General features: G+C 52.5%; 1 protein-coding gene across 1 annotated transcript in view; it reads left to right on the forward strand.

Annotated features, from left to right (window-relative positions):
• Positions 1–360: 360 nt before the first annotated feature.
• The window catches only part of MAPKAPK2 (MAPK activated protein kinase 2), a 45,264-nt gene continuing 29,049 nt past the window's right edge, over positions 361–16,575 (forward strand). Inside the window, exon 1 of the mRNA XM_080823797.1 lies at positions 361–835. Coding sequence (XP_080679923.1) covers positions 551–835 — 285 coding nt within the window. The 5' untranslated portion in view covers positions 361–550. The remainder of the gene's footprint in view (positions 836–16,575) is intronic.

Below are 16,575 nucleotides of genomic sequence, written 5' to 3' on the forward strand. Positions count from 1 at the left end.
GGTTACGTACTAGGGTTTCTCAGCCCCCATTCCCGGTCCTACAGCCCCCCAGCCCCTAGCCCGCGGCCCCCGCCCTCCACACTCCGGACGCCTCGCGTCCTCCCCTTTAAGGCCAGCCCCTCCCCCACGCCCACACCTCCCAGGCCCCGCCCCGCCTCCCCAAGCCCAGCCCCTCCGACCCTCCCCTTTAAGGACCGGCCCCGGACGCAGACGAGGCTGTGACGCGGCCGCCGGCCCCCGGGCTGGGTACATTGTCGCGCGGCCGCTTCCCCCCCGGGCCGGGCCCCCGCCGTCCCGCGGTCCCCCGAGCGCCAGGCCCCCGGGGGGAGGGTGGGAGGGAGGGAGCAGGGCTGGTGGGCGGCAGCGGCGCACGGCGGGACCCACGGAGCCCCGCGACCCGCCGAGCCTGGAGCCGGGCCGGGGCGGGGAAGCCGGCTCCAGCCCGGAGCAAACTTCGCAGCCGGGCGGGGGGTGGCGGGGACCCCGTCCGGAGCCGGAGGAGGGGGCGGCCGCGGGCCCTACCGCCTCTGCTCCCGCGTCTCCGGGCACCATGCTGTCCAACTCCCAAGGCCAGACCCCGCCGGTGCTGTTCCCCAATCCGCCGCCGCCGCCGCCGCCGCAGCCCCCCGCCCCGGCCCAGCCGCACCCCCCGGCCCAGCCGCCGCCGCCGCCTCCGCAGCAGTTTCCCCAGTTCCATGTCAAGTCGAGCCTGCAGATCAAGAAGAACGCCATCATCGACGACTACAAGGTCACCACCCAGGTCCTGGGACTGGGCATCAACGGGAAAGTTTTGCAGATCTTCAACAAGAGGACCCAGGAGAAATTCGCCCTAAAAGTAAGTTCGGGGGCCGGGGGAGGGGAGGAGGGGCACGGGGGGAGGCTCCCGGGGACGACCCCCGCCCCGCGCTCCGGAGCGGCCGAAGCGCACAGTCGCCGGGCGCGATCGCGCGACCCTTCCCGGACCCGGTGTCAGTCCGACCCGGCCGCCGAGGAGTGGCCGCGGCTCGGCTGTCGGTCCCGGCGCCCGAGGGGAGCCAAGTGCGCGGCACGGGGCGGGCGGGCGGCGGGGAAGGTCAGGTCCGCGAGGACCACGCCGCCAGACCGGGTTTCCGGTCACCTCCGGGTGTGAGTGGCGGGACCCGAAAGGACTCGTGAGGACTCTGCCATTTTGGGGTTTGAGCGGGATCCAGCCGAGGCGCAACGGTTGGCTTCGGGACCACTTCTGCTAATTTCACCCCGGCTCAAGGAAGTGATTTTCGGGGGTTGTGGTTCCTCATCCTCTCCTCCCTCCTTTCTTTCTTTCTGCGGGCACAAAAGGCCCATTACTCATTGAGCTGGTTGGTCGGTTAGTTTGGAGAAGTCGGATCGCTGAGGTTTATTTAGCCTCGCTCCTTATTTGGGAGCCGGAATGTGTGATTTCACTTCCCTGGGCCTCCGGAGCGCGGCCGTGCTGCCTTGGGGCGCGCCGGCCCGGGAGGTGCTAGGCTGGAGATTCCGCGGGGACACCGCCCCCCGGGCGCGGGGGAGGGACTGTTTTGATCCGAGAGCAGGCCCCCCTCCTACCTTCAGTGCCTGTGAGGCTCCAGATGGGAGGCCAGCAGGCTTCGGCGCGATGTCTGCTGTTTCCATAGCTCCATTGATCATTGTGAACCCGGTCTCTAAACCGCGGCTTGGCCGGGTGCTGATGCCGCAAATCGGGGATGGCCGCTTGAGCCCTGGACATAGGCGATTGGTGGACAGGAGGAGGGAGCGTTATCCTTGAGCTGAGGAAACCCAACCTCTTTTTTTTTTTTTTTTTTTTTTTAAGGGGGTGTGGTGGTTGGGGGTGGGGTGGGGATGAGGATTTAAGAGAGAATACCTATTTCAGAAGTTAAACAGAATGGACTTAGAGGGTCTGATGAGATGGGTGGGTCCCCAGTGCTGTGTGAGCCAGTGTTCAGGGTCACTAAAAAGGTTTTCCCCTCAGACAGGTTTCAGATCAAACCACATCTCTAAAGGTGACACATCAGGCCTGTTTCCCCTGGGGCGTCTTAATGATTGGAGGAGGAGAAAAATACTTCCTGTGTTATATTTTTCTCCTCCCCCTCGCTGCCCCCCCCATCCCCAACCAGCTGTATTTCAGCTATTAATACAAAACTCAGATAGGTGTGATGGTGGAACTGTTGGAATATATAATTAGATGTAATAAAACTCTGGCACTTTGCAGTTGCAGAGAGCAAGCAGATCCAATTTCCAGATTTTAAGGCCTCTAAAATTATTTCCTTGATGCTTGCATCCTCCTTTGGCGGGGAGAGCTTTCAGCTAGCCCTAGCACTGTCAGATTGTTCGGCTTTTACTCTAAGCTGTTGCTGTGGGCTTTTTGGTTGTTGTGTCTTAGACCACTTTTTCCGTAGTCATAAGTGGGGACTGGGAGGAGGAGTGGTGGTTTAACTGTGGCTCTGACCTTGGGGAGTAGAGTTGAGTGAAGACTCTTTGACCACAGTTAACCTGTACCGGTGAGGATGTGACAGCCGTTCTTTCTGGGAGAGTTTTCTATCCCTCTGAGAGGCCATCTGCCTTCACCCATCAGCAGTTTGGGGATGAAGGCTGTTCATTCCCTTGGATAGCTGAAATATTATATAAAGACTTGAGAATAAAAGCTCTCAACTTCTTTTTATTCTATTTAATAACACAGAAAACCACACGCTAAAATGTTTAAGAGTGGCAATTCAGATTTCTGTTGTAATTCAGATTTCTGCTCTTGTAATGAATAAGACAGAGATTTGGATATTCCCCTCCTGTAAATAGTTTTGAAAGGAAAAATCTGGCAGCATTTTAAATAACACTCATAATTCATCTTTCTCAGGTTAGAAGTGGGTGAAGATTGAAGTCAGTCTGTTTTGACAGGCAGTCTGTGCCCAGATCTTATAAGTTGACTCAACTGTTAAATTGTAGATTCCCACACATCTTTGTGTAAAAACTTAATAATAGTGGAAGAAAGAAGGTATGAGGCATTCCGAGACCGACAGCAGTGTCGACAGCACTTCCATATCCAAATATTGGCTAAGACATAATTACAGCTTGTGGGGGAAAGCTGGTCCAAAGAATCCTGTTTGAGACATACACCAAAGAGTTTTCTAGATCTTGAATCTTGATGAACTTAACCTTAGGTGCTGAGCAGCGGAATGATTTTCAAAACCAGGAGTGTTTTGATTATAAAACAAGGGGGGTGGATGTTGTGGCAAGGATGGATTGCCCCATTGGGAAGGTGACTGAGGAAAAAGGGATCAGACCTCTACTCTACATTGTGTGTTAGGTCGTTCCTGGGGATTTGAGACAGGAGCTGTAGGACTGGGGCACGGCCTGCATGGGGTTCTGATCTCTGTTGCTTCACGGCTCTGAGAGTGGATGGGAGGTTGTGGCTAAGAGGTCTGGTGACCTCTTTGCCCTCTTGAGGGAAATCAGTACGTTTAAAAAAAAAAAAGTCCCAGCTCGTGCTGCTGCTTTTCTACCTCCACCTCAGAGAGCTAACATTTCAGGGCTTTTAGTGGGTGCCGTGACCTCACCTCGCCATCTCTCCTGGCTGCTGTTGCTATGTTCTGAGTCATACTCGCACTTGCTCAGAGCCGGAAGGGACTTCAGAGGTCATCTCATCCAACCCCCTTGTCTTGCAGATGAAAAAACCAAGACCCAGAGCAGAAATCACTTGAGGTCATAGAGCCATGCTCTTGGCCGAGGCAGGATTAGAACTCGGGACACCCGACTCCCCATCTCAGGCCCCTTCCCACTTAATAACTGCAGTGGCATCCACAGGCCCAGACCTGGGGTTGGCTGCTGCTCCAGAGCTCCTCAAGCCTCAGGAGCTGCTCTCTGACCCCCTTGACTATTGGCAAAGGGGTGCCGGGCGGGTATTTATTGCGTCCCCAGCAGTAACCATTGGAGGGGCACCTTATGTACCAACTCAGCAGCTTCATGAGTTTTAAATCAGGTAACCAGCTTTAAAAAAAAAAAAAAAAAAAAATTTACACCACCTCCACCCCCTTTAGGGAGTGTTTGAAAGAAATCTTATTATTTTTTGTAGAAGAACGTAGGCATCATATTAACTCTTTCTTTGGTAAGGACACCTAGTCTCAACCCACTTGTGTAATAATTGGTTGTATGCCCCCTGGGGTTCCTCAGCTACTTCCTGCTTCACTGTGTCATGGTGACTCTTGGGTATTAGCTGAACAAATTTAATTAAAGCTGGCACTGTTGTCCCTCTCTGCTGCGTGACTCTGATTAGTTGAAGCATGCTGTTGCTTTACAAAATATAGAATGTTGTCATACCTTATCTCTGTTTATCTTTCCATTGCGTGGATTAGAGAGAAAACAAGGTCCTGTGATGTCTTCTCCTTTCCTTTCTCCAGTGGTTCTCCTCCCCAGGTCACTGTGTGTCACTGTGGTGGGGCTTCCTCCGGTGTTCTGAAGGGGAGATAATCGGAACCTCGCGTGCTTGTTCTGGACACACAGGGAGGCACGGAGCTCCCACAGCCCTGAAGGACAGGCAGCATCCCACCGGCACACCTCATGCTTGAATACCTCTTGGGTAGCACGTTGGGTAGCATGGCTATGTGAGGGGCGCTGTCCCCAGATGGGTTTGCCAGATGAAATCGCATGGTGAGGAAGGTTTCACTCACTAAATTGGCCTCTTTTAAAGAAGAAGAGAGCACGAGGTGGGGGAAATGGCAGAGTTGGAGGCAGAGAGAATCTCCATCAGGTTCCGGGCCCAGCACAGAGCCTGAGGTAGGGCTCGATCTCACCGTTCTGAGATTGTGACCTGAGCTGAAATCAAGTCAGACACTTAAACCGACTGAGCCACCCAGGTGCCCCAAATTAGCCTCTTTTATATCTCCTGTGCTTATAGGTTGTTAACAGTTCACTGAGCATCCTGCTATATGCTTGGTCATATTAAGTCAAGAAACCGATTTGGAGAAGGCATTAACAGATGCAGTCTGTGTTGTCCCATATGGCAGCCAATACCCATGCATGGCTATTTAAACTAATGTTAATTAATCTAAATTAAGTTGAAAATCAGGGGCCCCTGGGTGGCTCAGTGGGTTAAAGCCTCTGCCCTCGGCTCGGATCATGATCCCAGGGTCCTGGGATTGAGCCCCGCATCAGGCTCTCTGTTCCTCGGGGAGCCTGCTTCCTCCTCTCTCTCTCTGTCTGCCTGCCTCTCTGCCTACTTGTGATCTCTCTCTGTCAAATAAATAAATAAAATCTTAAAAAAAATAAATAGAAAATCAGCTAGCCACCTTTCAAGTCTCCAGTGGCTACATGTGGCTACTGGCTGCTGAACTGGATAGCACGGAAGCATATACTCCTCCTATTAGAAAGCTCTGCTGCATTGTGCTGGTCTAGAGGTGAAATCGTGTGGTTGGGTCTAGAAGAGTTTTGGAAGGGAAATCTCTGAGGACCCTAGGAGCCACGGACAGTTCATTGCTGGGCCTCTGAAGTATGAGCAGGTCTGTAGGAGGGGCTGGTGATGCTGTCCCCAAGGGAAGAACTGGAGATCAGGTGGGCAAGGACCAAGTAGGGTTGGTGGCCCAGAATTGAACCTAACCTAGCTTTATATTGAAAGTAGTTGTTACAATATTTGAGGGGCATGAAGTAAACTAACAGGCTGTTGTAAAGAAGGATGACAGATCATTGAGGTTTGGACTGCGGAGGCCTAAGTTTCTAGTTTCAGAGACCCCCTCCCTCTCATGTCCGACTCTTGGCGTCCACTGAGGCAGGATCAAAGTTGGGTCAGCTCTTGGTCCTTTTTCACTTGTGAATTCTGGGCTTTGATGGAGCTTGAAAATAATCTCCAGCTAAGATCTGGGGTCAGTGGCTGACAGAAGGAAGGAGAAAAGCAGCCCCAGGCTCAGGACCAGGTATTGGTGGGTGCCGGGGAAATGAAGAAGCTCATTTTCGGGAGGAAGAAGGTGTTGGTGCCCATGATTAAGAGGTTTTGACTGATTGGGACTGGAGGACTTGACCCGTCATCAGTTGGCAAGTCTACTTAAGAAGCAGGTGTAGGGGGGCGCCTGGGTGGCTCAGTGGGTTAAGGCCTCTGCCTTCAGCTCAGGTCGTGGTCCCAGGGTCCTGGGATCGAGCCCTGAGTAGGGCTCTCTACTCAGCAGGGAGCCTGCTTCCCCCTCTCTCTGCCTGTCTCTCTGCCTATTTGTGATCTCTCTCTCTCTCTGTCAAATAAATAGATAAAATCTTAAAAAAAAAAAGGAATCCCCCCAAACTTTCAGTTACCATTGACCCTCCCTCTAAGATGGAACTCATTAAAAAAAAAAAAAAAAAAGAAAAGAAAAAGAAAAAGAAGCAGGTGTAGGGACTCAGAGAGAGGCTTGGAGGAGCCAAGCTTTGAGACTGCAGACTTAATCCCCGGCCAGATCCTGGGGTTGGAGGAGGGGCCGAAGTTCCTGTCACTCGCAAATCCCAGGGATGTATGTATGGAGGCCGTGCCAGGAGGAATGTCACCCACTGTGGGGAAGGACAGGGCATTGGCATCTGCACTGGAGTCCTTCCATGAGTCCCAAGGCCCTCCTGTGTCGTGATTCAGGACTGTCCCTGGTGGTTTGAGGTCCTGATTCAGGCCCTTCCAGGGCCATGTAGGGTCTCTTTTTCCCTCTCTTCCCTGGACTGCACCCTTCCAGGAGCTTCAGTGTTCTAGGAGGGAGGTGGGCGGGCCGGGCAGAGTTCTTTGTGTTTGAAGGGGCTGCGGCTGCTCGTGGTACTGATGTAAGCCCGGGTGGTAAAGAGACCCATATCTCCTTGCACCTTAGAGCTGTTGTCACTCCCTGGTCATCTTTCTTGACTGCTTCCACCTTACCAGAGCGGGTGGTTAGGCCAGTCAGGACAGGGTCGGCGCTATGTCCGGGGTCTTACCCTGTGTCTTAATCAGGGACGCGGTTCCCTGGGACCTCCTCTGAGTCTGGCTTCCTTTCGTTTTTTGGTTGCTAGAGGGATTATGGCCCTTGCAGCGCAACTCTCGGCTCAACTAACTGGTCACTAGGCTTTTTCTACTCAGGTCACCTCATAAATGGGGACATTGGTAAAGAGAAGGGGCCATGCCACTGGGCAGCTTGATGTTCACCAAGTATGTAGCCCAAATTTTGTACCTTTTCTCATCATTAGAGGGATACTGATGTTTCGCATTTTAAGATATATCTTTGGATACAAATTTTTAGAGATGAGTTTCTTATTATTGGTTAAGTGCTAGAGAAGAGAAGAAAGCAAAAAAAAGGGGGCCCAGTCTATGTGTCCTGCTAACTGGTCATGTGACCTTAAGTAGGTCAGTTACGTTTTCCAGGCTTTGGTGCACGCGTCAGAGGTCAGGCTACAAATTACTCCTGAGCACTGGCATTGGGGGGTGCTGGAAGGCTGTGCCGGGGGCAAGAGGCTGAGAGCTGGCAGGATGACTTGCTGACCTCTCCGTGTCTGACCATCAGCAGCGCCTGGGCTGGCGTGGATGCCCTTTTGATAGGCTTGATGCTTGATGCTAGGCTCTGAGGTGGCTGTGTCCAGTTAATTAATAATCATCATTGACCAGCTGCTCCCTCTCTCGTGTGAAGACTCGGAGAGTGTTCCAGCTAGTGCCTCAGCAGAGAGGACGGGCTGTGTAACTCGGGGGCGGGGTGGCGTGGGGATATAGTCTTCCCTTGAAGTCAGAGGAATCTTAGTATAGGTGTGTCTCACGGTGGAGATGAGGAATTCTTTATGTTCTCCGTCAGAGACTTGTTTCCCATTTGAGGTGTGGGGCCAAACCTGGCCGCAGTGATTGGCTGTGCAGGCACGGGGGCACCCGGCCGAGGGGGCTGGTGAGGGCTGCGACCTAACCTGTTGTCCACCAGGCAGGCTTTGTGTTGGCTTGTGGCTGGGCTCCTCCAGATGGGGGTCTTCTCATTCACCCAGAGATACGGTGTGGGCTGGGAGCTGTGCAGAGGTGAGAGGTGGGGACTATTCCCAAAGCTGATGAGGAAATTAGGATTTACATCCAAGTACCACTCCCCCACCCCACCCCAAGACAGTGTAAGACTGGATATCAGAAGTCCAAAGAAGCAAGAGGAGAGACGGATGCCTGGTGCTGGCTGTTCTCTTTCCTCTTCTTCCTGCTCACTTAATGCTAAGCAGTAGTTTCATCCCTGATGCTTTGGAGTGTGGGGTCCTGGGTGCCAGGCCATCATACGTGGTTGGACGAAGAAGACACACAGGGGAAAGCAGAATAAGGTTGGACACAGCCTCTGGTGGTGCAGTGTTGGGGGTCTTTATTCTCTGATCCAGTAAACATCTCTGTGTGCTATCTGGCCGGGGGTGGGGGGGAGGGCCTGGGACGTGGCCCCAAGGTCAAACCCTATCTGTAACTCTTGTCCCCCTCTAAGACCGGCCAAGCTCTGTGTTTATTCTGCTAGGAACCTGAGCTGCCTAGAAGGGTCATATGAAAGGGCATCTTACTCTTGAGGGACGTCCCAGGCATCTCCGTGGCCAGTGTCCATGCAGCACTCATCTGGAAGGTGAGGAGTGGTGGCTAAAGACGGAAACTGTGTGGCCTTTTCTGTCTCAGAGAACATGAGGGGAACACAGGGGCCTGTGCTGTTGATGCCTTCTCTGCTTCATTCGTCTCCATTGAGTCTTGAACCTAAAGCAAAGGGGAAGGGGACCTGCTGACAAGCCCCTGCCGGCTCCTCTGCTTTCATGCTCTCTGGGGCACCTCGCACCCCACCCCTCTGCAGCAGGTGCTGGCGTCAGTCACCTCGTGGCCATTGTGATGATCCGTAGTGTCACTGGGCTCCCGGCCCACACACGGGACATTTGCAACCTGGCCTCCCGCCCAGGGCCTAGAACTGTTACTCAGCCCCTCTGTCCCAACAGCTAAAAATAAGCTTGCCGCCGCTGCAGTTTCCCCTCACCACCCAGCCCTGCCGTCGGCCCCAGGTCTTCCTGCCACACCGCAGACCTGCATCTCTCTCCTCGCGCCTGGTCTCCCTGTCTGCCCCCTTCTCCTGTGGCTGGGTGTGGGCCATGTCTGGTGCTTCTCTAGGTGGCCTGTCCCCCTCCTCTCGCTCAGGAAAGCACGTTGCCCCCAAGCCCCTGCCGAGCCCCGGCTGTGTGAGAAGAGGGCAGCGTGTGCCAAGGCTCCGTGGAGCTGCCTTGCTTCTCCGTCAGGGGGAGGCTTAGGGGGAGGGCGCCCAGGTTCACTGGAGTTGATGAGATTTTTGCCTGGGCTTCCTCCTGCTCTGGCTTCCTCCAAGCTACTCTGGCCAGCAGGCCCCCCTGCCAGAAGGGGTGTGGGGGTGAGTAGGAGAGCCCCGCATGAGGCTGTCCGTGGCCCTCACCCCGACTGCCCTGTGACTGAGCCGCCTCCCTGCCCTGGGCCTCCTGCCCTGTTGCCGAGCTAATTCTCCACCTCTGCAGTGTGGGGCTTCAGGTTACGCTCAGGGGTGTGACCTCATCCTGCTGGCTTCCAGGGCTAACTGGGCCCTGACCCTCAGGGCCTCCTTCCTGGGTCAGGCCAGGGCCTCTCTGGTCTTCCGGCTTTGCCACCTGCAGTGTGTCACAGAGAACAGGGGTCTTTCCTCTCTCCTGATGGTGGAGGCAGGGTTACTGCCGATCTGAGCCCATGGGAGCCCATTGAGGCAGCCTCGTCCCTTACTGCCGGGGGGTCCTGTGCAGGCGAGGGGAGGGGGCTCACGTAGCTGCGGTACCTGCGGAACTGAGCAGTAGTGGGCAGAGCACTTCTTTTAGCTTGACTTTGGCATTCTCTTCTTCCTGATTCACCTAATCCTCGGCAGGTGTGGTACTCACCATGCAAACAAGGATTCTGCGTCTTTTTTCTGAACTTGGGGATGTTTGGGAGAGGAGGTGAGGAAGAGTAATCGGAGCCTAGGTGGGTCTTTGGGGGCCTCTGGCTTCAGCTAGAGCCACATACTGGACCATGTCTGCATGGTCTGCTTTCTCCCATCTGGCCCCCTGGGGCCTCATTTTCTCTGCAGGGAGAGATTTATCTGCCAAGGCCCATTGGCTTCTGGAGGGAGGAGTTGGGTGTAAATTGCTAAGAGTTTATTTTTAACTCTGACAGAAGGAGCCCCTGTCCTTGGAGTAACCGTACCCTCCCTCTTCTCTGTCCCAGGCCTCCCTCTCTGACTTCTGTAATTCTTAGAGGAAGGCTTGTAGATTCCACAGGCCAGGCGTCAGTGGAGCTGGGCAAGGGAAGCCTCTCTAAGTGGAGAATCTGCCGATTGCTTGACAGGCCTGACTTCCACAGAGCTCAGGGAACTCTGGGGGGCAGGGAAGTGGAGAGGGAGCCCTGGGCCTTGGAGGCCACACGTGTGGAACGTAGAGCATCCTAGGAATGCAGGTGGACTGGTGGAAAGGCCACACGGGCCTTGGAACTTGGAGCACCCTGTTGGCTCTCCTGTGCTGGCGATGGTAGCAGGGGTCATCTTGTGCCCTTCGCCATGCCTCTGTCCTCATAGGCACCCAGATCTCTGAAAGGTAGAAGGATACCGGGGCAGAATGAGCGTGTATGGTAGCCTGGGTTGTGAATGTTTAGGTTTATAGAAACGCTGAAGTTTTGTTACTCCCTCTGACTGCCAGGCTCCCAAGTGTCACGGCCTTTCCCCCAGAGCCTGTGGGATTCTCCGGGACTTCACACCTTCGTGTTCTCCTCCCCTGGCAGGGTGCTGGTCACCTGGGCTCCTAGTGGGGAGGACGAGGGTATGAGCACTCCTTTGCCTGTGTCTGGACCCTTCTGGTTTCGAGGACTTGTTTTGGTTACCTTGCCTTAGATTTTTAAAAAGAACATAAACTAGAGTTCGATGTAGAAGGAATGGAGAGCAGGGGGATGGGGTAGGGGCCAGGAGGAACACATAACTCCCTCTGAGGACCTCAACTGGGGAACGAAGGTCTTGCCACCTCGGTGTCTTGGAGCATTGGGGGATTACTTTGTCTGAAGCCCAGCTCTGATTATATAGCTTCCCAGCTTAAACCCTTCAGTGGGTTCACTTTGGCTGTAGAATACAGGAGATTTCCAGATCCTTCCCTGATCTGACCCCAATCTGGTTTTTGGTTTCATTTATTTTTTTTCCTGAATACCTGCTGCATTTCAGCTTAAGTGGCTTACATTTGCTGTTTCCTGAATAGGACCCTGCACCGCCACCGCCCCCCACCCCCGTCACCTTTGCCCATGCATGGTATGTATGCCATCTGTCCATCTGTATCTTCCTTGCCTCCCTGCCCCACCCCTGTCCGTATCTACCTACTCCACCCTGTACAAATGCTGCCACTTTCATGAAAGCTTTCACACCAGAAGTGGCTCTCCCCTACCCTGCCCTGTCAGACTTGCCAAGGCACTCTTCCCTTCCCTCTGTTTCAGCCCATTTCCCCATGTTCAAGGGGCCCTTCTAACGCTGCATTGTAAGTTCCTGAAGACTCACATCTTCATTATTTTTTGTATTCTCTTATTTCCTCCTTTAAAAAAAGTCATGAAGTATTTTGGCATTGCGCATTATACCTAGCTGCCTAATAAAACTGTGGTAATTGAATAATAGTGGGAGCTGCCCGCATAAACATAAGGTCCCAGTGGTGATCCTCGGGTGAGTGGGGGGACGGCTCGGGGCATGGCACAACCCTGGGGGCTAGGCTCTCTGAGACTGAGCCAGGGGTACAGTAAAGGCCCCCCAAGTGTCTGTCCCTTTTCTTCCTCCTGTCTGCTAAAAAGCCATTCATAGCAGAACAGTCTTCTGGGGCATTTCTTCCCTCCGCACATTCGGATCTGCTGACTCAAGCTGGCACCTTCTGTTTCTGCTAACGGATTTCTCGTTCTTGTAAGGATCCTGACCACAGTTTCCCATTGATGCCTCTTCTCTTTCTCCTCCCTGTCCCAGAGCCCCTCCTTTTCCTGCTCCACTACAGGGATGACCCTTCTGCCTCTCAGAGAATTTTAACTGGGGGAGGGACAGATGTGGAACTGACCAGCTCTCTTCCAGCTCTTGGCATCTTCTGGTTAGCTCCAGACAAAGCCGAGACACACACATGCAGTCCAAGGTGATGTGACGGCTGGCCTTGCTCCTGTGTGTTGCAAGAAGACCAGTGTTGAGTACCAAGTTGCCAGGTCTGAGGTCAGAGGTTTGAATCTCGTGGGGCGACTTAACTCCATGCCACGGGGTTGTAGGAGACACAGACCGGGACTGGTGTCCTAGAGACCGGCTTGTGTGGCCCTCAGCAGGTCTGAGAACCTGTCTGGGCCTCACTCAGTTTCCTCCTTTGTGAATCGCAGGGCTCCAGCTTGGTCTCAGACTTGATCTCAGAGGACTCCTGCACTTCACAAAGGGCTTTCTTCACCCCACCGCTGGGAACACAGCCCCGCACTGGGAAGAAGGTGGGCAGCCCAGGTTCCAGGCAGTGGGGATTGACCATTCCTCTCTGCCCTCACTTTGTGTAGGCCAGTGGTCCATCAACCTTCCCCGGGCTGTAGTATTTTTTTATTCATTCAGCCATTCAACCAGTGTTTATAAACATGTATTCTCTCCCATGCCTGCCTCCTGTCTTCCCTGCTGACGGGCCATCAGGAAGCCCAGATGGCAGGATTAGCCTCGAATGGGAGACTAGTCAGGGTCATCCCTTTGGGTTTAGACCCCTTTAATACCTCTGCTATATGAGATGAGAGGAATTTGGAACAATGAGGGCTGATTCTTTCTAGCAGCTTAGACTAGACTCCTGCCTTTCTAAGCAGGATTTGCCTTAGGGTGCCTTCTATCCCTCTGAGATCCGAAGCAACTTACCACTCAAGAAAATTAATTAGCAGTGCTGAGGATGACTTTTGCAGCCTCCCTAAGGATAGATGGGAACAGCAGATTGATTTGATACATAAACAGTCTTCAGTCTTCTGTAGCTGAATGCTACAACTGAATCACTGTTGAAGGTTTAGCAACACTGTCAAGGTTTCCCAGATTAATAACAAGTCTTTATTGAGCAGATACTTTGTGTCAGGCATTGTGTTAGGTTTTTACTAATCTTCTTGCTAAACCCTAAAATAATACAGCAAAGTAAAAATATTTACAGAATACTTACATTTTACAGAAGAGGAAACGTGGTCACATGTTCAGAACAATGCATTCATTAGCAATGATTTACTGAGTATCTGCTAACTGCTATAAATTATTATAGGCCCCAGGGATACATTAAGTGTACCAAAGAAACAAAAAAAAGAAAAAAAAAAGAAAAGAAATCTTGTCTGCATGGAGCTTGCATTTTAGCAAGGGGAGACTGACAAAATGCAATCAATTAAATGATACCACCTGTCAGATGGTGATAGAGATGGTGGCAGAAAGAAAGGAGGGCAGGAGGCCCAGGAATGCTGGGAATGTGTGTGTGGCTCAGGGAAGGCTTTACTGGGAAGGTGGTGTTTGAGTGCACCTTGGAAATGCTGGGAGGGGAGAGGGGCAGCGGGTAAGTGCCAAGCCTTGGGGCTGCTAATGATGGGAGTGTCTTACTCTAAAACCTGGGCTGCTTTCAGCTAGTGCTGCCGCCTCTCCAGTAGTTCCTCCACGAATCCATTATAATTTAGTACTTAGTTGCTCTGGCAGTTTATGTTGTATCATCAAATATTTATGGGATACTTACTTTGTGCAAATTGCTATAACAATAAGGAATGGGCACTGCCTTTGGGAACCTTCCATTCAGAAGGGGAGTGGACGTGTGTGTGTGTGTGTGTGTGTGTGTGTGTGTAAGGAATGAAAAAGACTGCCCCCCACAATCTGGATTATACACTTTCACACGTATTCCCATTTGATAATTTCTGACACAAGGAGGCTACGTGGTCTGATGTTGGGGTTTCTATACAGAGAAAGAGGTTCAGGGAAGTTCTGGTGCATAAGTGGTGGGGTCAGGGCAATAGGGTGGCCCCAGAGGACAAGGAGACATGAGATGGGCTCCTCAGGATGGAAGGGGTTAGGGGACGGGGTCACTTTTGCCTGGCCTAGGCAGAGGACACATCATGGAATCACACCTGGGACACACCCAGGGGAGGACGCAGATTAAAGTTTGGCCAGTGGGCGTGGGTTGTTAAGGAATTGCACTGGGTACTCCCATCTCCTGTTTGGCAGCTGGGAGAGAGAGAGGATCTCCTTCCAGGGATCTTTCTTGTAATAGGAAATGCTTGGGGTTGGGTGTTGGCCGAGCATCCAGCAGAGCCAGGGAGGAAAGGGGTAATAAAAAGAGGTGGCCGCGCTGCCCCTGTGGCAGAGCCTACTTTGGTCGGCCTCAGGGCCCTCACAGGACTTCTGTCTTGCTCTGAAGAATCTCATCCCGCCCCGTGCTCACTGCTCAGGTGGAGGTGTGGGCAGGCGGCTCGCAGGGGGATAGGGTGGCTGTGTGACCCTAGGCTCTGGGCATCTTTGATTCCCGCCTCTCAAGGCCTCAGCAGTCAGGGCTCAGGATGGAGGTGACCGTTACTGCAGCTGGGAAAGTGAAGCAAGGCCTGGGGTTTTTTTTCCTGAGCCGGTGCTGTGGTGAAGGAAGTTGCAACATGATCTTTTCTTTCCTTTCTTTTCTTTTCTCTCTCTCTCTCTCTTTTTTTTTTTTTTCTTTTTATAGAAGGGGAAAACCATCTTCCAGTCAACTTCAGAAACAGTATCTAGTCTTTGATGAAGGTCATCGCCTCACTCCCCCCTCACCGCGCCTTTTGTAGCCCGTCTTTCTTTCATCCCTTCTCCCCTGTTGCTCCCCGTCGGTGTCCTCTCCTTTGAGGGACTGTGTCTCTGCATCAGGCTGGCTACTTGGAGGGATGCTTGGTGGCCTGTCCTTGACCGTGAGAGCTGTTTAAATAGGCCAGATGGTTCCTGATACCCGCCTGGCCTCTCCTGCTGCCGCGTTGGTCTGTGGTCATTTGGTATTCCAGAAGGTTGAGGCAATACTTCTCGGCTCAGGTAACCACACTTTGTGGTAGATTCAGAGCATGTGTCTAAGCAGATGCTAGGCAAAAGGGCCTGAAATGTGGGAGGCAGGAGTCAAGGCTGGAAGGCCACAGTGTTAATCTAGGGCTCTCAGTCAGGTTTGAATTTGGCCTTTGTACTGTACCTGGGCAGGAATCCAGTTATGTTTGAAAGTGTGCAGATGATGTATTTTCCTGATGAAAAATTTTGAGGTCTGGAAAAGTAGTGGGTTTGGGGCTGTGTTTCCTTTCTTTCTGTGTGATTCATTTTCTCTTTCTTACATTTCTATACCCCAAAACAGCCCAAAAGTTCCCTACAAACCTTTGGGACTCCAGCTTTAGTCAACCAAGGGATGTTCTAAGTCATCCCTGAGAGTGAGGTCTGCTTGCTCTCAGGAAGCTGGGAAATGCCCCACCGCCTGGGGCGGGTGGTGGCTGCCGGAACACTAGTGCTGCTGCTGTTCATTGCTTTCCGGGGCAGAGAGGGGCAGAGGCCTTCGGGGTGAGCCTTTTAGTTTGGGCTCTTTGTTCTCTCTACCTGTTTTCTTTGGTACAGCTGACATAGAGCTCCTCCTTTCCTGCTGTTTTCTTTGAATTCAGTCTCCCTATCCTGTCCTGTAGGGTGCTGCAGGCTGGAAGTGAGCTCTGGGAGGCGGTGGTGAAGGGAGTTTGCTTGTTTACCTGGATCCCACAGTGAATACGGAAGCCCTCTTTCCACGGGACACTGCTCTGGCCAATAGCAGAGCCCCTAGCCATATGCGGCTATTTAAATTAAATAAATAAAATTAAAAAGTAGTTCCTCTGTAGCACTAGCCGTGTTTCAGAGGCTCAGTAGTCTCTATAGCTAGTGGCCACTGTACTGGGTAGAACAGATCGAGAACATTCTCTCACCACAGAACCTTCTCTTAGACAGTGCTGGCCTCTGAGGTAATCGTCTATGCCCTGGTAAAGAATTATCTGAGCTGGAAAGGGATTTGTGGAAATGCACAAGGAGAGGTTTAAGGCCCAGGTAAGAGGGAAGAGAGAAGGTAATAATTTAAAAAGGGGCCTTAAATAGTATTTAGTTTGTCTTGTTTAGGACTACATCCCAGCAAATGGTCAACTACCCAGGGACTCCCAAACTAAGTCAATTATCAGAATCACCTCTGGGTAACGTTTGAAATGCAGATTCCTGGGCCCCACTCTTTGTAGCTCGTTGAGTCTGAGACTGCAGAGGTGGCATTCAGGCATGTGCGTTCTACCTGATAATCACCTGGGCTTGGCCATCCCTGATCTATTGAACTGATGCTTCAGTTCCTCCAGGGATGGGGGAGCTCACCGCTTTTCAAGAAAACCTTACCATTAAAGAAAAAAAATTGCGTGTTAAAAAAAAGTTGTTGTTAAAGTTCTGTGTGTATTGAGTTCAAAATTTGGTTCCCTGAGCTTGTAATATTCCCTAGTGCTCATTGCCCTTTCTGGAGCCTTACAGAATGCATCAGTCCCATCTCCCGTACTCAGTCTTATGCAGATATTTGAACACAGCCTGTGGCCCAACGTCATGGCACACTTTCAGAGTACTTGATCTGCCAAGGGCTCGAGGGAGACGCAGAGATGAGACTTCACTGCGGCATCCTTCTGATTCATCATCAGGC

Source organism: Martes martes (genome assembly GCF_963455335.1).
Source record: "Martes martes genome assembly, chromosome: 15".
In the NCBI taxonomy this organism is placed as follows: Eukaryota; Metazoa; Chordata; class Mammalia; order Carnivora; family Mustelidae; genus Martes; species Martes martes.